General features: G+C 38.2%; 1 protein-coding gene across 1 annotated transcript; it reads right to left on the bottom strand.

Moving 5' to 3' along the window:
- Positions 1-11,338: 11,338 nt before the first annotated feature.
- si:ch211-89o9.4 (uncharacterized protein LOC566247 homolog) lies at positions 11,339-18,934 on the bottom strand. Its single transcript, XM_059552569.1, has 8 exons — positions 18,712-18,934; positions 13,502-14,490; positions 13,073-13,398; positions 12,515-12,655; positions 12,255-12,380; positions 12,092-12,133; positions 11,824-11,958; positions 11,339-11,605 (listed from the first exon to the last, which is right to left on the bottom strand). The coding sequence occupies exons 1-8, from the start codon at positions 18,768-18,770 to the stop codon at positions 11,426-11,428; spliced, it is 1,998 nt and encodes a 665-aa protein (XP_059408552.1). The 5' UTR covers positions 18,771-18,934; the 3' UTR covers positions 11,339-11,425.
- Between the last annotated feature and the right edge of the window lie 3,496 nt (positions 18,935-22,430).

Raw genomic sequence — 22,430 nt, 5'->3', positions numbered from 1 at the left:
TGTTTTGAGAAATCGCCGACAAATGCCCGAAATCACAGGCAAATCTGAGCTCGTTCACGCGAGTGACAATCACGCAGTGTGAATGAGCAAAGACGCGATCTGAGAGAATCGCCGATGAGTCGCCGATGCCCGTGAGATATTGGCATGCTAAATATCTGGACCTGTCGGCGATTCAAAATCATGCTGTCTGAAAAGTGTTCTGACTGAAAACTACATCGGCAATGACCGACAGCCAATGAGAGAGCAAGATACAGAGCAGCGGGGATATCAGGGAGGAGTTATAGACCACAATATCAGCAAGTATGGCTTCATTTCAGAAAAAGGCTTTCTTCTCGGTCTATTTGGACCCATGAAATGGAAGATAAATTAGTATAAATTTAGCAGGAGCACCCGTGTTTGTTTGACGTTTCATCTGAGCTGTGTTTGGTTGTAATACATAGTTTGCGTGCCAGACAGAGCTGTTGGCGATTCTTCCTATTGTAAAGTCATGCAGTGTGAAACCTTCTGTCGCCGATCCATCGTGCAGTGTGAACACAGCAGTGGCTGAATGCTGGCCAAGATAGTCATGCAGTGTGAAAAGAACAGTGACCCGACTACTTTGAAAATCGTGCAGTCTGAACTCGGCTTTAGGTTTCGTGAACTGCAGTGCATTGTCTGAACAATACAACCTGAGTTCCGGGCGTCATGTTCTCTGACCCAGTGCATACTGTGCAGTGATATATTTAAAGACTGTCCACCTGGCTGTGTGAGGAATCACAGGAGGAGAGTCCTGTGTGGGTTTGATTCATTCAAAGAATTTGAGGGCTAATGAGGGCTACTGCTTGATTTATTGCTTTATCAGTGATGAACAAAATGTATGCGGTGAATTTTTTTTTTCTTTTCTTGTGTCATGTTTATAGTCTTAATCTATATTTGTATATACAAATATATGTTCTGTTTTGTTCTTTGAAATAAATAAAAAAAGATCACTGTCATCCGTTTTTTTTTTTTTTTTTTTGGAGGCACCTTGCATAAAATGGGATGCAGACACCGAAAATATACTGTATGTAGTCAACTGAACTTAAAACTACTTTATTGGCTTAAATGTTTCACATGCAGAATTGCAAAAGCAGAATGTCCAAATTTATAGTTAATAAATAGACAAACAAGAACCATAGCAAAAGAAAGATTAAAATAAGAAACGCAGTGGCTATTTACACTTAGAGCAAAAGGCTATAGATTATATTTATACTATGTTAAAATAGCAGGATTTTCTGCTATTTATATTACTTATTGCAAATAGTGGCAATTATCTGCACCTCAGTATTGTAGTACATTATAAAACAGTATGCAATAATGACTGAGTGTAAATTATAATTTTAATTCAAATTATTAAATGGATGCCAGCATATTAGGACAATAAAGCCCTCCCTCAAAACTGTTTGATTATTTCCTTCGTTTTTATTTAAAATAAATGCTTTTCTGATGTGATTTGAAACGTGAAAAGGTAGGGAAAAAAAGGCAGATTCGGACCGGATCGATTGCATCAAATTGTGAACGACCATTTCACAATTTACCATCTGCACTATTAGAGCTGATGACTGTACTTTATCTGTTGTAATTTTGACTAGCTCAATAAGAAATATAAGGTGCCACTGAAGTGTAATATTACAATATACACAGTGAAGTAAAGTGCAACAGAATGTTAATGTATTGTAAGTAAGATACTACACAGATATTACAGAATAAACTTTAATTCCGTATAATTTTACCTCAGATGAGACATGGTTAAACATGGTTGTTTTTCCCGTCTTTTTTACACCTTAATGTTCTTTAATACTTTAACATTTTATTAGAGTTTTCTTTTAAGTATGTGCATCGTTTTAATGCACGCACGAAGCAAAAACAACTAACGTCATCACGCAATGCAAATTACAAGCGAATGCGCGGTAAACACATACGTGACATACATACGTGACGTACGTACATGACGTCACCGCGCTACAGTCTGCAGCGAGGGGTGTCTCACAAAATGGGCAGGTTTAAAGAGACAGTGGCATGAGTTGAGAGTGAATTCAAAGATGAAATGACCCTTTAAATAGTAACTAAACCCTAAACCAACTTTTTTTAGTTAATGATCTGTAAGAATGGGGCTTTATTAGTGCTGTTCATTGATTCGCGTAACTTTTTTGACATTTGAGTATGAAGTGTTTTAATTCTACAATATATGGTGTAAAAAAGTCTGAGTGCTGCCCTCTTCAGGTTAAACGGTGGCTACTGCAGTTGATTTTTCCTATTGGATGTTGCGGTGGCAAGTGACGTAAGCAGTGGCAGGTTACGTAAGCAGTTTCCAGCTCACCACGCCCTTCTGTACGAGTTACCACACCCTTGGCAGTATAAAACCATCTTGTTCCATCAAAATCACTGAGTCAGGAGTTGGAATTGCGAGTATTGAAAATGACCAGGATAGACTATTATAGCATCCATTTAGCATAGAATTTATATAGTTATTTAGATTATTTCGTGTAGCCTATGTTGTTTTGAAGTTGGTTAAGAACTGGTAAATTAATAATCACTGTGGGGCATCGATGAGAATGCACAAAACTCCTTTTAGTTTCTTTATTTGATAGCTCAACATGTGGATCAAGGTGTGTGGTTACTATAAAGAATAACAACACTGCCATCAGTTACAAGTATGACAAACATCAAACATTAACACATTGATGCATATAACAAGCAGGTTTCACCAGGTTTAAAACAGTTAAACAACAGATCTAAATCTTCAAGTGACCAATTGCAAACAATGTACTACATCAACATTCATATACATACAACAAACAATATTATTCATGGTTTAAGATAGAAAGGTACCCACCAAACACTCGGTACACATGATCATCATACATAATATAAATATATATATATATATATATATATATATATATAAGATACAAACTATCAACTTACACTTGATGCACGCACACAGTCCACGTATCAAAAACCAGTCAAGGCCATCATTGCCCTTAGGCCTAAACCACCATTCAAATGGCTTCCACCATGTCCATGTGCTCAAAGAGGAAGTGAGGTGACAGATATTTAAAGGAAGTGGGGTGACAGATAGATAACAGTCAGTATCGCCCTCTACTGGCTCAGTTCCTTCAGAACAGCCGCCCCCAAATTTGTCCCACACATTTGCAATAACTTAAACTAAGAATTACTGTTAGGGACAGCAGGGAGGCATATCAGCCGACTAACTGGTCAAAGATATGTTCTGTCTTTCACTCTCACTTCTGCCGTGCGTATTCTTCCATCTTTACCATGAATCAACTTAATTATATGACCTACAGGCCAAAGTGCTCTAGGCAACGGGTGGTCCACCACTAGGACAACGGCGTTTAACTGGAGAGCATCAGTGTCGGTTTGCCATTTTGCCCTGGTTTGTAAACTGGGTAGGTAATTTCTTATGAACTGTGACCAAAACCTATCAGCAAGGATTTGAAGGACCTCCACACTCATGATACATGACCTGTGGAAGTGAAGGGTCTCGCCGCCCCATCAGAAGAAGATTTGGGGTGGCAGGATCAAGATCGGCCACGTCAGTGGACACATAACCCAAAGGTTTCGAATTTAGAATCCCCTCAATCTCAACTAGGACGGTGGTCAAAACTTCGTGTGTTACGGTCTGTGAATTCAAGGTGACATTTAGAGCAGTTTTAATAGACCGAATCTCCCTCTCCCAAGAGCCTCCAAAATGTGTTGATCTGGTACTCAGCTAATTTGTCTTTCAGGTCTGGGTGCAGGGCATTGAATGCATCTTTAAGTTCTCGTTCTCCCCCTTTAAAATTTGTTCCTTGATCAGAGAACAATTCGGCAGGCTTTCCCCTTCGGGAGATAAAACGTCTTAAAGACATCAAGAAAGAATCAATGTCAAGGCTGGTCAGAACTTCAATATGTACAGCTCTTGTGGTTAGACACTTAAACAGTATTCCCCATCTTTTCTCGTTTCTTCTGCCCAATTTGACAATAAGTGGCCCAAAACAATCCATCCCTGTAGAGAAGAAGGGTGGTTGATGTAAACGTAAACGTGCTGGAGGTAAATCTGCCATTCGTGTAGATATTGGTTGAGCTCTCCATTTTTGACACTCTGCACAACTACGTTGTTCTTTTCTCACAGCCTCTCTTCCTCTGAGAATCCAGTATTTCCTCCTCAACTCTGCAAACAAACGTTATGCACCAGGATGTTTTAAGTTACTGTCATACTGTTGAATAAGCAGCTTGGTAACTGGATGTTTCGAATCCAAAACTATTGGATGAACTGCCTCTGATTCCAACTGATTACAATTACGCAGTCGGCCTCCCACTCGAATTACTTGCATTACTGTATCAAATTCTGGGGCTAATGTTACCAAACGACTTGATGATGACAGAGATTTTTCATTGCTAAGACTTTGAATCTCTTCAGGGAAACTGTCTCCTTGTGCAGATCTTAAAATCATTAATTCCGCCTGCTGATACTCCTCAGCAGAAGGGCTTTGATTCTCTGTTGAGGCCGCCCATGAAGGGATTTTACGGTAGCATAAACTAGATCCTTGAAGCTGTCAGCTTGTGAAGGTTCTGGAATTGAATAGCATGAGACTGCAGTTAGATTTAGACAAGTGATTGGTTTACGCAGTTCTTCGGTGTCATCATTTATCAAAGCTGAAGGATTTCTTGGCCAGTTTTCTGGCAACAAATACAAGAAAGGGGGACCTTTGAACCACCTACTGTCTTCCCTAAGATCCTGTAGGGTCCGTCCTCTTGTAACATCATCTGCTGGATTATTCAATGAATCTACATAATGCCAATCTTGGGAGTCAGTCAGTTCTTGAATTTCAGCAATTCGGGTCCCAACAAATACCTTAAAATGACATGAATCAGACTGAATCCAAGTCAACACCGTTGTAGAGTCTGTCCATAAATGAACTCCAGTTATCTTGATAGTAAGCTCTTTCTTTAACAGGTGGGCAAGTTGGGCTCCTGTCAATGCTGCACATAATTCCAATCTTGGCATTGATAGCTGCTTTTTTGGTGCAACTCGTGAGCGTGCAGTTAAGAATGCTACCTCCACCCGTTTTAGTGGATCTTCTGTTCGCAAGTATCCCACACATCCATAGGCACGTTCTGAAGCATCACAAAATATGTGAATTTCTTGCACACAATCAGTTTGGTCCATTTCAGCACTCACGTAACACCGGGGAAGTCAGATCTCATTCAAGTGTTGGAGCTCCCTTTCCCATATCTTCCAAGCCTCCAAGAGGTCACCAGGGAGTAGAGGGTCATCACATTCTCGCTTTTTGTTCCACAACTGCTGCACAATTATTTTTGCCCTTGTAGAAAAGGGAGTGATGTATCCAAGAGGGTCATATAAACTGGCGATCATTCTGTAAATATTTCTCATAGTGATGGGGGATGATTTTGGTGTGTAAGACTTGTACATCAAAGTATCTGATTGACACAGCCACCGAAGCCCTAAAGCTGGTTCTTGAGGATCCATATCACTCTGATTAAGCCAGTGCTCACCACTCTGAGATAATACTTCCTTCGGCAGATGATGAATGATACCTGCAGCATTACTAGCCCACTGTCTTAACTCAAAACCTCCTTCAGCAAGCAGCTTCCTCATTTTGTCCACAAGAGCTCGGGCTATCTCAATTGAAGGAAAGCTCTGTAACCAATTGTCAACATAGAAGTGCTGCTGAACAGCTTTGCATACATCTTCCGAATGACCTTGTTCAATGACATGCTGCTGCAGTGCATAAGTGGCACAACATGGTGAACAAGTTGTGCCAAAGGGAAGTACTTGCCACTCATATACACTGGGTTGGGTTTCCCTCAGAAGATCACGCCACAAGAATCTCAAGATTGGCTTATCTTCTGCTAACAACCTCACCTGGTGAAACATCCCTTTTATATCGCTACTTATAGCGAAAGAATGCTCCCTAAAACGCAGCAGAATACCCAAAAGGGATGAACTTAGGTTTGGTCCTGGTAAGAGTAGCTCATTCAAATTGTGTCCCTGATATGAAAATGAACAATTGAACACAATTCTGTTCTTTCCATTATGCGTTACCATATGATGAGGGATAAACCAGGATTCTTTGGGGCATTCCTTTACTCTGGTAACTTTCGTGGCATATCCAGCATGCTCAAGTTTGGCAATCTCTGCATTATAAGCAGCAGCACGTTCTGAATCTTTGATGAGACGCTTCTCAGTATTATGAAGGTTAGCCAGAACTGCTTCAGGGGGTGCTGACAGATTGGGCATGTTCTTTACACGTAGTAAAGGAGTAGCATATCTCAGGACTCCATCCACGTCCACTCTGACTGTTCTAGCTTGCAAGTGATCCATGGCCTCTTGATCTCGTTTAGATCTGGTAACAAGTTTTTCACTTCTGTATGGCAATACATCCAATTGCCACAACTTTTCTACTTGATGGTAAATTTCAGATGATGAAGAAACATTTGAAGTGAAAAAACAAGAAGTTGCATTACCAGCATATAGGAGACCTTTGACTGGACCCTGTAGCGTCCATCCAAGTTTCGTTCTGACTGCTGCAGGACCTCCAGGTGGTCCTAGTCTCACTGGCTGTACAGGAGTTATCAAGTGTGGATTATCTGACCCAATCTGTATGAGTGGTCTGACATTGGTAAAATGAGGTAAGGACAATCTCCTAAGATGGTTATACTGCCGCTGAAGTCTGGTTATTGGGTAAGTATGTTCAGCCAAACCTAACGGAGTTGCAGTAAATGCTTTCTTGATTGTGTAGACTTTATTTGGCTGGTTAATAGGAGACAGACAGATAGTCACCGCAGAGCCCTGCAACACTCGCAGATCCTGTCTCACGGTTCTCAGTGTGATGCTTTCAGGATTACCTTGTAACTTTAACTTCTCTGCTGCTTCTTGAAGGAGAATCGTCCTCTCTGAACCATCATCCAATATAGCATAGGTTTCCAGCGTGTGATTACCATTACGTAAGAGCACTTTACTGATTTTCAACAAAACTTGACTACATCCAGCTCTCCGATCAAGGTAAAGAATGTCAGTTGGAGTAGAGCTTACTAGACCACAAGTTGCTGTAGTTAAGCTCTCTGCAGGCTTAACATTTACTTCATGCAATGCTTGAACATGTTTACCTTTGCAGATGTCACAGGTAATTCTCAGACAACACTGGGCAGCTTGGTGTCGAAATCCGCAATTCCAACAGCGGTTATTGGACTTTATCCAATCCCTCTTCTGCTCCACAGTAAGCTTAATGAAGTTGACACATTGATCCAAGAAATGCATATTGTTTCAACAGTAGGAGCAATAAGTTTTCGACTTCCCTTGTGGTTGAGGCATTGATTTCTGCTCAGAAGTGTTGTAGGTCGAACCAAGAAGCACAGTCGTTGACTTACTCTTCATATTAAAACTCTGACGCTCTCTTTGCTTGGTATCTCCTTTCCAGGGCTCATGGGAACACTCAAACACTTCCTCTTGTATCTGCAATTCATATTCGAGCCAGTCAGCAAATCTAGAAGGGATGGTACTCCTCTCTTCAAAGGGTAGAGATATCGTCTAAAGTTAGCTCGAAAGTCATATGGTAGCTTGTTTGCTAACCTAGCTACATGTGACCCACAATAAAGTTCGGCATGACCTTCATCACCCAGTTGCTCTAACATCCTGACCAATGCTCGTACTCTCAATGCGAATTTGCGGAATCCAGTAGGATCACCATTCTGGACAACAGGTCCATCCATTAATCCAGCAATCCGACGCAGAGCAAGCTGATGGGGCTGACCATAATGTTGAATAAGTGAAGCCATTGTATCTGAGTAAGGGTGATGAGAATTACAATAAGAATCAGCTATCAAAAGTGCCTCTTCAAACTTCAAATGATCCAGTAAAATCTGGTACTTAAATTGCTCTGTGGCATCTTGTGGAAGGATATTCTCCAATGATATCCTAAGTCTAGCAAACTCTCTTGGATCATCAGATGTAAAATCAGGGATGGACGGCTTGGGTCCCCGATATGTCATCTCTTGTACACCAGCTTGGTTATTAGAAAAACTGTAGTATCTGTGTGGAGGCACTGGTGAAGGCCTAGCATCTCGTCTTACTGGTCGACAACTTTGTGCCATGTAAGGTAAATTACAATAATCAGAGTCTGGATCCTGATAACTTGGAGTAGATGGGACTGTTAACCTCTGCATTTCAAGTCTGCAAATGCGGTCTCTAAGCTCTTCCATCATGCCAAGCTCCATTTCTTTAGAAGGACGCAACAATCTATTATCAACTGTTATCGGAGGGGGTGGCAATGGCCATTCTTCTTCGACGGCTGCTGGCTGGTATACTGGCAGAGGAGAATTCTCTTCTGATACCTCCCTAGGTTGTGAACTACATTCAAAAGATAATGTTTCAGCTGAATTTCATGTTGGCAACACCCCATCTTGGTCCAGCTGCCTTTGTAGCTCTGATACAGTCTGTCGCAGTCTTTTATTATCCTCTTGCATCCGATGAAAGGAATCTGCCATATACTGAGAATACTGTGAGGTAATCTGTGGTGAACTCTTATGAATAGGTGTCTGTTCGACAAGGGGGTCTTCATCCACTGTGCTCCAGTTAGTTAATGTTGAGAAATGAGAGAAAGATCCCTTCTCTTTGGCTCTCTGCATTGATCTTTGGTAAATTCTCTCATCAGGGACAAGTTGCCGATTTGCTGCTGATGGTAGTTCCACCTCATATTGACTCATCCATGCAGGTGGGCGAATAAGCCGCTTTGGACGAACATCAGCTGGTCGGTGATAACTACCCCTTGCTGCATGTGCCATCTTGATCCACAGCAATTATCCAGCTCTGGCTCGAAGGACCATTTGTTTTGAAGTTTGTTAAGAACTGGTAAATTAATAATCACTGTGGGGCATCGATGAGAATGCACAAAACTCCTTTTAGTTTCTTTATTTGATGGCTCAACATGTGGATCAAGGTGTGTGGTTACTATAAAGAATAACAACACTGCCATCAGTTACAAGTATGACAAACATTAACACATTGATGCATATAACAAGCAGGTTTCACCAGGTTTAAAACAGTTAAACAACAGATCTAAATCTTCAAGTGACCAATTGCAAACAATGTACTACATCAACATTCATATACATACAACAAACAATATTATTCATGGTTAAGATAGAAAGGTACCCACCAAACAATCTGTACACATGATCATCATACATAATATAAATATATATATATATATATATATATATATATATATATATATATATATATAAGATACAAACTATCAACTTACACTTGATGCACGCACCCAGTCCACGTATCAAAAACCAGTCAAGGCCATCATTGCCCTTAGGCCTAAACCACCATTCAAATGGCTTCCACCATGTCCATGTGCTCAAAGAGGAAGTGAGGTGACAGATATTTAAAGGTAGTGGGGTGACAGATAGATAACAGTCAGTATCGCCCTCTACTGGCTCAGTTCCTTCAGAACATATGTAGTTAATTAGCATAGTTGTTAGTGTAACGTGAGTATTGTTTGAAGCATAGTTAGTCAGTAGCATAGTATTGCATCAGTTAGGATAGCTTCAAGTTGGCGTATATATATCTGTATTTAGAACAGTGGTCAGGATGGTACGTAGGTGTAGTGTTGCTGGTTGCGACAGCCCTGCTGGACTGCAGTTTTCCAGCAGACTTTAAAATTAGGCGCCAGTGGTTGCATGCACTTGGCCTGGAAGACAGTGAGTTCCTGCCTAGAGCTGGAGTGTGCAAACTGCATTTTACGCGGAATTGCTTCTCCTACGCAATGGAGGTGGAAATGGGCTTCTCCACACAGCTCGCGCCGAAAAGCAACGCGATGCAGGAGTTAAGACTGCAGTTTGAGCCAGCGGCTCGAATTGATATGGCTCAGACCACACTACCTCTACTTCAAATGATCGCTCTGTTGCAAAGCTACTTGCGTCACTACAGTCACTCTCCATTTTAGTGACTCTGACAGCAGCTGTCAATCAATCCGTCACTGCGGGTCTCAGGTTCACGCCCCACGCACGCAGCCCCGCCCTCGGTTCATCCCCTCTATCTCCACTGTGCTCTGCCCACTTTTCAGCATTTTTCAAATATTGACAGTGGGTGGAGTCAGGCTCTGACCAGGGGTTTAGTTACCCTTTAATATCTTAGAGTCAGTGGTCGAATTGGAAAAATATTTCAGGGGGATGGTGTGGTCAGTTCTCTCTCTCTCTCTCTCTCTCTCTCTCTCTCTCTCTGTGTGTGTGTGTGTCCTAATTTTACATAATGATTTCAATATTTGTTCCAAAAAAGTTTTTATTTAATGAAAAAATAGCCTTATTAAATGAATTATTAATTATAAGCTTTTTTCCCTTCTGGTGCCTGAAATGGAGGAATTTTTTTATTTTAATTTTTTTGCGAGTCGGTGACTCGTATGTCAGCTCTAATATCGTCTCTCAATCCGTCACATACAGCACAATAACACAATGTCAGGGAATGTCTTTAAATTACAATCAAGGAAAAATCATACCTTTTCTGTTGTCTTCTTCCTAAAGAACTTCAAAAGTTGCACTTGAACCATTTTGCGCGAAAAATTACGAAAACTTGTGAGCAGCCTGTTATAGTACCGAGTTCTGATGGGCTATAGCCGCTATTTAGTTTGTGAATTATCATAAGTAATTTAGAGAATTGAAACATTTCATTTGTATGGTAAGTTTGACACAATACACATATTATTCTACAGGGGATGTTTGGGGGGGGGGGGGTGCTTTTTGTCTTTTTTTTTTTTAAATGCCATCCCCCTGCACACCCCCCCCCCCCTTCATTCCAATACTTGCATATGTACATATCAATAACATAAAACCTCCATATAGTGCTATTTTATCCTTTTTGAAGTTTGATGGCCCCTGGTTACTATGCTTTCAATGTACGGGGAATTTTTTTTTTGTGGGTGAATTAACTAATTAATTAATTGGTTTGTCACCAAATGTGAACTTGACTTTTTAACTGTATCCAACAATTAAAAACATACAGCCATGTTATGTAATTTATTCATTTAATATAATTTACGGCTTCTTACTATTTCTGACTAATTCATTCCAAGTGTCTTTTCCATGACCTTTCCAGTTGATTGTGGTTACTGGATTAAATATTTTATGACATTTTAACATTTTTCATGACTTTTAAAATTCCCTGATATTTCCAGGATTTTCCAAGACTATGGGTATTGTAGTGACTGTACTTTAGTTATGATTACTATTTTTAATGCTACTTCTACTGCTTTATAAATGTACAACTTTATAAACGGAGAAAGACAAGCAATTATACTTCTTATGACCTTGTTTCATTGTATTATATAGCAAAGATAATAAAATATACAACATTTCAGGGAATAAAACCGTGAGTATATTAGTCTGAAGATGTATTTTTCTGTATATTACATCCTCTGAGGAAAGAGAGATGATGGTTGTGATAAAGACAAGGAACTTTTTGAGACCACTCATATACAGATAAAGCAACAGAAGTGGATTCCATCTCTAAAACCATCTGGATGCTGCTACTGTTCCCAAGGCACTGATCTACATCCACCTGGTTAAGAAGACAAACAAACAAAAAGTGCATCATCAATCCATTGATATTTTAGACTCAAATAGTCAAATAAAACCTGAGAAAACACAGACCATTGAAATTAAGTCAGACTATGTGTTCACTATACCTTTCAAAACAACCAAATGCATTTGAGTTTTTCTTATTTTATATATGCTGTTCGCAGAATGTTTTTACTGTTCTGCAGCAGCATAGCTAACCTTGTTTCTGTGAAGTACCAGAGTTTTGAAAACTTGTCCAAAAGGCTTTAGTAGCCGTAACACTCCTGTAACAGCACAGGGCTGATTGGGAACATTACATACAACCAGCAAATGGTCCAAAGGTGTCAGCAGCCCCTAAAAGACAGTGGGGTTTCTTGTTAGGAGGTATAAAGAAGGGATGAAAGTTTTACAAATCTTATGAAAATGTTCGTCTCAATATTTTTTTTTTTTAAAGACTGAATATTTAAGATTGAAAAGTGATACTTGCATTTGACAGTGATGGTCCCACAAAAGCATGAAACACTGACACCTAAAGCATAAGTAGCTGCATTAAACCCTCAGAGTAAATGAACAAAATAATGAAGTATTTATGCAAGAAATTATCATTATGCATTATAAAACTGTTTCAGTCCATTAGCGTGTTAACTCACAGGTGAACTAAAGTCAACAGTTCGAGACACCAGCTCTAAAAGTTGCTGCCTCATGTGAACTGGGATAGCAGAGTAAACCTTCACCATCTCCTGGGCTGAGAATTCAGTTGGAAATGTCAGTAAAGCCTGAAAACACACACACACACACACACACACACACACACACACTGATATAAAAGTGCTGTACTTATACTGGAAATTAGATTAGAAAATATAATATTTGTTTGTTAAAATAAACACCAGGTCACAAGACCTCATACCTTTTTCCATTGAAGACAGGTTGTTGTGTCAACCTCAGTTGCCATTAATACCTCAACAGGGTGACCAAAGGGAGATGCCATTTTGATGAGTTCACTCTCAGAGTAATCAAGAGGGATTCCAGACAAACGAATCACACCCTTCTGTTGGGAAACAAGGGAGTGATGAGAAAAAAGTGTTCTGCTTTGTTAAAAGAGTGGAGTTCGCTTTATTACAGCACTGTCTGTAGTGTTTCCCCTCTGAAACATAACGATTTTCACGCCACCAGAGGTCACTGTTTCACATTTGTTCATTTGTTATCATGGAACTGTAATGCTAACCGTTCGAGATGCCTATCTTTTTATTTTTAAGGCTGCAGTGCTGAGACTAAGCTGATACTTTAATGGTTTAATGGTGGTATTTTTTCAGTCAGTATGCTGGTAGTGATCACAGTTCACATTAGGAAATAAAAACCTTTATAAAACACCCTCTAGAAGAGTCTTGCTTTGAATGCATGAAGTTCGGTTATCACCATAATCTCATCGAAAACCATTAGTATCTAACATCCTCCCAGAACTTACAGTTTGTGCTGATGTTTTTGCAGTCATCTTAGTCACTGGCATCTGAATGTTCATGGATTCAGAGGTTACTTCTGATTTTGCAGATTTGACTGGAAACGAAGACTGGTGATTACCTTTTTTCTTGCCATTGTAAGTGGAAGATCTGCGTGAAGAAGACAAGGGTCTTTGTATAGTATAGTGTATTGCTTTATTACAGTCTAAAGAGGCAAACTCTTGCCTTATGCTGCATTTTGAGCGAGGGGGGAAATAGACTGAACCAGGCCTCCGCCTGGTGACCTCAGCAGGCCCATGTTGCAGCCTCTTTAGGAAGAAATTTGAGCCTCTTCCTGGAAAAGAAAACCATGTTTATATGATAGATACAACATTACAACATTTTAAATAAGCTGCATTGCTGTTGATGCATCATTTGTAGATGTAATAACAACTCACCTGATGAATATCTTATTCTTTTCAACGTTTTAGACTGGTTTGAGAAGTGCGCATGAAGGAGTTCAGATGGGCGGCATCTTTCAGGGCTGAGGGATATATGGGAATGGGATTCTTGCCATGCACCATTAATAATCCTTTGATTCCTCTGTTCCCCATGATCGTATGATGACTCTCTGGATGATTCAACTTGATCAGATGAGTTCCATGTAGCATGGCCATATTCAACGTCCTTTGCTCCTTTGCGCTTTTGAATGTCTTGTATAATGAAGGGGAGATTCTCTGTTGTTAACTGGTTGTGTGGGCAATGACTGAGTAATTCTAGATCCTCAAGAGAAAGGCCAAGGCTGGTCAAAGCTTTGTTCAGGTTGTCTGTTGGAAAATGCAGCATTGTTTGTTGCTTTGGCTCTGCTTCTTCGGTTTGTGGTCTATCAGGAGGAATCATTGCTTTGGCTATCCTTGTCTGATATTGAGAACAGTCCACATCTGGTTTGAAGGTGAAATGTTTGCCAAGATGTTCATGACTGGATTTAACAAGAGCTTCCTCAGATGCTGGCAGTGGTAATGTTGTGCTATTCATGAAGGGACCTAGTGTTTTCTCCTGAATGATCTCTTTTGCTAGAAGGGCACCACTCTCCTTATAGGAATTGAGTGAATTAATGTCTGTGACAGATGTTGAGGGTTGGCTAACCATGTGAGGTATGGAATCCATGTTTTTAAAACCCCCAGGGTGCTGGTACATGCTCAAAAATGAGGCTCTTTGAATGCCAACGGGCTGTAAGAGATTTAAAGGAACAAGGGGGTTCCCATAACTGCTATTATTTACAGCTGCAACATTACGAATCAGGTTCAAAACCAACTGAGCTTCAAGTTGTGCTATTCTCAATAGGAAAGCTTGTGCTGTTCCGAATAGTGGTGGCACACTATTGAAAACACTGCTCATCTGAGACAAACACACTGGCCTGGTGTTGATTTGAGCAACATGTGGAAGTCTGTGGGGGAAAAATCAAAAAGAGGCATATGTATTTTCGAATCATGCAACATTCAAACTAGTACATTCAGCACTTGGGTAATTATAATTTCTTTTTTTTTTTTGGAGGGGGGAACCTATAATTCCAGAGTTAAATAACTATGATATTTTTTATTACAATGCATTTTCACTATATTTAGAGTCACTTAAGATTTTCCTGAAAATGGAAATGAAAATTTTGCTCCACTGTCTGCTCATTACTCAAATGACAATATAGAGAAAAGCATTTGTTGATAAGCTTTTCCCTTCACCTAGGCCATAAATCCTGACTGAGGCTCAACATTTAGCTCCCAAGTAAGCTTAAAATATAAACTGTGAAATAGTTCTCTGGTGTTGAATATATGCATCAATTCATTAAAGCTTAATGAAGGGGCAGTTAGTCTCAACAGAGCAAGAGAGGACAACTTCATGAAGACTTTCATTCACACATGCGCTAATTTCATTACATATAATTAATAACCCGACAGCGAGGTGTTTTTCAAACACTGTGACAGCATGTCCTTGTAACATGAGCAAGAGGTGAAAGACATTTGTCTAGTGTTAAGTTCCACACAGCTGCCATCATTTCAAAGCCACAACCACATGCCCCCGGCATGTGTGCTCTCTCCTGGACAGATCTTTGAATAATGTGTTATTCAAAAAATAATTACATTTTTTAGGAAAGGCTGCCAAACCATTATACAAAAATCTAGGAGTAACAAGGAGTAACACTTTAGTATAGGGACCAATTCTTAGTTGCTTTGCTATTATGCCTATTATTAACATATTGTCTGTTTATTATAAAGCACAAATTTTGCATGACCACATTCTACATCCTTAATCCCCTAAACTTAACAACTACCTTACTAACTATTAATAAGCAGAAAATTAGGAGTTTATTGAGGCAAAAGACATAGTTAATGGTGTGTTAATAGTGAGTACATTAAAATAAATTGTGACCGAGCAAGGCTATCTGCCAAAATTACATTTAAAAATATAATAAAAATAAGTATTTTTTTTTTTCAATCATAATGTGGTGATTCACTAGGAGAAATTACATGGTTAGATGTCAAAAAGGTTTCATTTTTACCCTTTTGTGGAAACGTGCATCTGTTTAAAAACTATACAGACAATAAAAGAATATTAAAAAAAAGACTACTTAAGTGTACACTTTAATGACTACTTAATGTTTCTTTACATACTTTAAAAAGTGTACTTTGTAATTGTTAAATAAAATAAATCAATTAAACCAATTAAATAATCTTTTTTCATGCTTAAAAAGTGCTTATTTTTAATGCTGCCTGACATGTAAAGTACTTAATTTTAATTTTAACTCTAGTATGTAATTCAATATTACATTTAATGAAAAATATTTATACATTTAAACAATGACGTAATTATATAAATAATTATATATCGAGATTATATAAAAAGCACACTTAAGTTCAACTGCATTTAATATAAATTGAATGATAAATTTTAATTGAATTACAAATAACATGTAATTAAGTGTCAGTAAAGATTGCATTCTCACTTAAGTGAATTATTTCAAAGTAGCCATATTACTTCAGTAATAAGTACTCTTTTTAAAAGATTGCTAATGTGTACTTCTTTTTCACAAGGGTATTGCCAATGCCAGAAAGCTACCAAATTGAGCTGATTGACTGGTGGCCAGTGCTTCATTCCAATGAATAAAACTAAATGTTAAAGGTTAATGTTGTTTAGCACATCTACCACTAGAGCTGTTGACACAGCATAGCTAGTTATGTAAGATGAGACAATCAGTTAGAATACGCCAAAACACATTTTGTCAAGCTGTCACATTTGGCTTCCTGATGAAACATTGGCTATACTTTAGATGAACAGTTTGTCCTTGGTAGTGCTGTTGAAGCTAAGCAGACTCTGTGGTGTCAAATGAACAGTGTGTCTGAGCCAGATAGATAACAAAGATAAGCTAGATGAATTATGCTTTCTGTTGACATTGGGGAAGTTCTTACACAGAAGTGACCCTTCAAAAAGCAGTCAGCGAGATTCCCTTGACTCTCTCTCTGCATATTAGACAGCAATGTTTGACACTATCGTTTCATTTAATAGCAGAGCGGTATGTTCCTAAGTGTGATCTCTGATCCCAGCTGGCCAGTAACTGAAATACCAAGTGTGACGAGAATCAACAACCGCCAGCTTGCTTTCCTGAAGAAATCATCTGAGCCTTCTCACTCTATCTCGCTCACTCATCGGTCACAGATCTATTTAGAAAATCTTATATATAGGCATGATCATCTGATGCAGGATCACTCCCAGAAGTATGTTCAGATTCACACATTCATCAACTCTTATGTAAGGACTGAGGGATGAAATAAAAGTGTAATGATCATTATAGCTCTTTTACAGTTATTATTATTTTTATTTTTTACAGGAATGGTATGATGGGCTGAAGACATGGTGTGAAATGTCACTTGGCAGATAGACCTAAATTAATAAACTAATCTGACTCACAAATCCTGTGCAGATATTAATCACGCTGTCTTCATTCCTGGAAGGCGGGAATATTGTAACAGCCCATGCTGGTCAGTTAAGGTCAACCCATTACATACACACATAAACATGATGATAGAACAACTTAGCACAATATCTCTGCTGTGTATTACTAGGATATGGGGTTTTAGCACATTCTGGAACGAGACCAGAAGTATCTTGTTAAGTCAGAGATTGTTAATGACCCAGGACCTTGAAAAGGCCAAACATACTGAATTACACAAGCCTCGTCTGAAAAATTCAGGTCTCTGTTACAGCTAAATATGGAGGTAGGGGGAATCCTGACGTCCTCAAAGACATTACCCAAATCAATATAACCTCTGTACATTTGATCTATGTATTCCATGCGTTGGACAAGACTAGAAAGGGGAATCCTACTTTAAATTTACACACACACACACACACACACACACACACACACACACACACACACACACACGCACAAACACACACACACACACTCACACAGACACACACACACACACATATGCACCCAATTCACATATCATGCAATTATTTCCTTAAATGTTGTTGGCTGTAATATATCTTGATCATGTCTTGACAAATATCACTCTACAGATAACAGTGAGGACTACAGATTAGACTTTAGACTATAGAAGCTATAGATTTAACTTGAATTGGCAGAACCCAATAACTGAAGAGTAACTCTCACATAATCTAGTATTTATTTAGTGAATATAAAGCATCTGGTAAACTGTTTGGAGATAAATGTAAAGACTATCAGTCTGTAGTCAGCCTGTGGGCAACAAGAGACAGAGACATGCATATGTGACTTTGACTTGAGTATAAATTCAAGACCTTGACACATTTGTCTTGTTAAAGTTCACAATGGATGTTAAAAATGGAATGCAACAGGTGACAAGACTGTTCTCTGGGCACCAAAACAGCTCACAGCCATCAATTTTTACACTTGTGTTTAGCAACTTTTGAGTTTTGTCTTTTTAAAACTATTCTGATGCTGAAGAATTACAGCTTTTCAACTGAAAATAGAAAGTAATAAAACCAAGCTCAATTACAATACACTAATGTTTCATTCAGGTAAATATTTCTGCCTGTCACTGTTAGCAAAACCTTGTACCTCAAAGTACAAAATAAAAAAGATCATTGTGAGATATCATTTAAATAAGAGATAAAGTCACATTTTGAGAAATAGTCAGATACAACATTTGCAATTCATAAGAGAAACAGTTACATCATGAGATATTAAGTCACAATTATGATAAATAAAGTTTCAGTTGTGAGATTAATGTAGTCACAATGTAAGATATGAAATCACACTGTGAGATACAATGTCTCGTTAAAAAGAAATGAAGGTAGACATAAAGTTTAATTTATCCCATACAGAGAATGTAGTGTGGCCCTGAAACATCATAATAGAGTGATGACACAGAAAAACCAGCTTGTCTTTGCATCAGCGGTCAACAATAAAAATACATTAAAAAATTTAAATCCACTTTGATTAAAAGCTTTTTAACAAGACAGAGATGTTGAAAATAATTAAACTCAATTAGGCTGCATATTTAAATGTATAGCAGTATATCATATATGATAGCATAGCTTGCTATTCATTAAAAAAATAATAATTACAGATTGTTTTTATGTTTCCAACACGATCCATTTAGGCTCTTCTAACAAAATCCATACTCACTTGTTGGCTTTAGTTAAAGTTGAGCTGGAGGTTCTTTTCCTTTGGAGTGAATTCTTCATTATTTCCCACTTCAGACTTCAACACCAAAAACTACAATTTGAACCTAATGTGAAGTACATTCAGATTATTCACTCCCAGTGCAAAATGTCTTTTGTCTCCCTCTGTAACTCTTATGCCACTCCTCACTCCAGTCAGACCCACACTGTAACACATTCTTTCTTCTCAGTATGTTTTCATCCCCCTGACTCACATACATGCTTGCCCTCCCAACACCACCCCCTATCATTTTCCTTAAGGCTTTCCCCTCTGCTTTGGCAGCAGTCATATGCTCTCATATGCTCTATACACACTTGACAATACTGACAATATTAAGTACACACTAAAATGACTCGATAATGATAGGCACTGCATTTTTAGGGTTCAAGCACCAAAAAGTGGATTAGAATAAATGACTGATCACAGGATAGCTTTGAATGTTTCATACATTGTTTGCCATTGGACTCTGTTGTAAAAGGATGTTCAAGAAACTCAAACTGAAAGAGAGAGAGAGAAAGAGAGGCAAAGATTATTGGAGTACATTTTACAAGAAATCTTTTTTTTTTCTCAGAGTGATTAATATTAATACCCATGCAGGAAAGAATCAATAATTTACATGTTACTTTTCTTATACAAGGAGGTACTGCTTCTGCTTTGTGGCCACGGGACTTCACAAAACAACTCCAATGAAGCCCAAAAGTGTGCAGATTCAGAAAAATATTAAAGGGAAAGTTCACCCAAAAATTTAAGTTCTGTTATTACCTACCCTCATGTTGTTCCAAACCCGTAAGACCTTTGTTAATCTTCAGAACACAAATAAAGATATTTTTGATTGAATCCGAGAGCTTTCTGACCTGGCATTGACAGCAACGCAGCTGACACGTTCAAGTCCCAGAAAGGTAGTAAGGACATCATTAAAATAGTCCATGAGACATCAGTGGATCAACCTTAATTTTATGAAGCTAATACTTTTTTTTTTTTTTTTTGCACAAATTGTTGAAAAAAGTCATTAATTTTGTTTTCTTTGTGCACAAAAAGTATTCTTGTACAGTAAGTGCTACAAATGAATACAAGACTAAATAGTACAGGTTAAAGATAATACAAATAATAGACACACTTGAAAACACCGGCAGCTGTTTTGTAGCAAATGTCATTAAACACATTTTTGCTGTGGCATTTAGCATTTACATGGCTTTAACCAGCTGATGTCCTCAGAGTGCAGAATCTTGTGCGCTTTGAAGCAGTGGATCATTTTGTAGAGTAGTTGCTTTAATTTGAAGTTTCAAAAGTCTCAATGTCTCCTATCACTAGTGCCAAGACTGAATCAAAGGTGGTTTTTGGGTAATTTGGGGCTTTCTATTTCACAGCTGATATAGTATCATTACTATAAAATGAGTGACATGGGCATGTATGTGTTCTCATTTATCTAATTTATCATGATTGGTATGCATTATATCCCACAATATATTTTTACAAAAATTATATTTATAAGCATGCAGGGCATGACATGAGCTAAACAACAGCGACAAACATATGCAAACAAAATGAGAGTGGGCCCTCATACATTCATAGTTGTCTATGAATGGACCAAACATATTGAATGAGACATGTTTTATAGCTCATAGCTTCTGGGATATTTTGTAGCTTTTGGGTGTTTCTTTCTGTACCATCAAGCCAGGTATGATATTTAATTTTAATTAAGTTAAACTATACCATTGTTCACCTTATACAAGACTTTATCTTGAAATCGAGTATTTTTGTCCAATCTTAGTACCAAATGAAGTACTATAGTCATCTGTGATTCAACAACCATAAAGCCTATACTGTATGTATATTTGAAGACAAATAAACGGTTCTGTTTAAAATTTTAGATATTTCGGACTATTATTTAATGTTTAAAATGAGAAAATGATTATGACAATCCATCTTTCATTTCCCCAGCGCTGTTCAACCATGTGCAATTCCTCCTTCATAATCTGGAAAGCATCTATATTTGAATGGTACTGTGTTTGTGAAGGACATTTTGGAACTTATTTTGTCCTTTTCACTTCACTACTTTGCTTCATTGTGGGAACACCGGTCCATTGCTGGTTCCTCGGGGTCACAATTTCAATTTTCAAAAGAAATTTCAGAACCTACGCAATGCTCCTTTAAGTAAAACACAAGCAGTATTAAAATAAACCCATGAGCCTTTTAATTAACATTTGAATGTAAAGAACCATTTAGCCTAAATATTACCAAAAAGTCAATATTTGAAAATTAATTTGCCTTTTATCAAAATAGTGGTTCTTGTAAAATGTTCAGACCATGTAAAAAGAGAACATTCTCCACTGGCTACATTCTTCATGTTTTTAATGTGTGTGAGTGTGTGTGTGTGTGTGTGTGTGTGTGTGTGTTTGTGTGTGTGTGTGTGTGTGTGTGTGTGTGTTTGTGTGTGTGTGTGTGTGTTTGTGTGTGTGTGTGTGTGTGTGTGTGTGTGTGTGTGTGTGTGTGTGTGTGTGTGTGTGTGTGTGTGTGTGCTCTTGTTTTTGTGACATATCAGGACACAACTCTGTATAATGACACAGGTATGACACAGGTATTACAAGGAGAGGGTGACTTATGAGGACATAACCCGTGTCCCCATTTTTCAAAACGCTTATAAACCATACAGAATGAGTTTTTTTGAGAAAGTAAAAATGCACAAAGTTTCCTGTGAGGGTTAGGGTTAGGTAAAGGGTTGGTGAAGGGCGATAGAATATACGGTCTGTACAGTATAAAACCATTACGCCTATGTGATGTCCCCACTTTTCACAAAAACAAACATGTGTGTGTGTGTTTTAAACTAATTGTGAAGTAATTGTGCAAGTATGATTACTTGTCACTCAGGTTGGACTTTTTGTCATCCCTATACATTTCTTTATTTTCTCCACATTACAAACTGTATTATAACTCTATAAAACAAGCTATAAAATAAATAAATATTTGTATTTATGTGTCTGTATGTGAACTTACTGTCGAAAATGTAAGACAGTACATGATATTTCATTCAAATATTACCCCCCCCCATATATTGATTAATTACATGAGCTTAAAAACAGAGGTACATATACAAACCAAAATGGGAGTAGACACACATACATGTAGAATTGCCCACTGACAGATGAAACATGGCAGATGAGGTGCATTTGTAGCTTGATTTTTCACACAGTTTGAACAGAGGCACTTTTGGTAGCTTGTTGCCATTGGGAATTAAAAACAGTTCTTCAGTATATTTAGCATGCTGTAACATCAATCCAGGTATGACATTTCTTTCAATCATTTTAATTCAAACCTTGGGTTTAAGGATTAAATTAATAGGGTAAATTGGATCCAGAAATCAATACTACAAAATAAAATACTTTTAAAGGTATTAGTGGTATAAAACACAAAACATTAGATGACATTAGAATATGCTGTAAAGAAAACGTTAATTGGCCAACACACTGACCCATTTCTGTTTTCCCCAGAATGTGCAATTCATTCATCAACAGAACAACTTTCATTTTTGATGAATCAGTGGATTGGTTCTGCATGTGTGAGGGACATATTGGCCCTATTGCCACTTTTTTGACTTCAATACTGTGCTTTACTGTGGGCACACCGATACATTGCTGGTCCCTCTGGGTGTTTCTCCATGGGAACCTTAAATCCAGCTTGGTGGT

The sequence above is a fragment of the Carassius carassius genome, chromosome 6 (genome assembly GCF_963082965.1).
Source record: "Carassius carassius chromosome 6, fCarCar2.1, whole genome shotgun sequence".
NCBI lineage: Eukaryota > Metazoa > Chordata > Actinopteri > Cypriniformes > Cyprinidae > Carassius > Carassius carassius.
Note: the sequence above shows the minus strand (reverse complement) of the source record. Positions and strands in the feature narration are given on the sequence as shown.

Bases quoted from the DNA above. Each gene is read 5' to 3' on its own strand.
- si:ch211-89o9.4 (XM_059552569.1), bottom strand. From the start codon at position 18,770: ATGAAGAATTCACTCCAAAGGAAAAGAACCTCCAGCTCAACTTTAACT. The intron at 13,399-13,501 runs GTGAGTTGTTAT...TTTCTTTTCCAG, and splicing joins AAGAATAAGATATTCATCAG to GAAGAGGCTCAAATTTCTTC. The intron at 12,134-12,254 runs GTGAGTTAACAC...CTTATGCTTTAG, and splicing joins CTGTTGACTTTAGTTCACCT to GTGTCAGTGTTTCATGCTTT.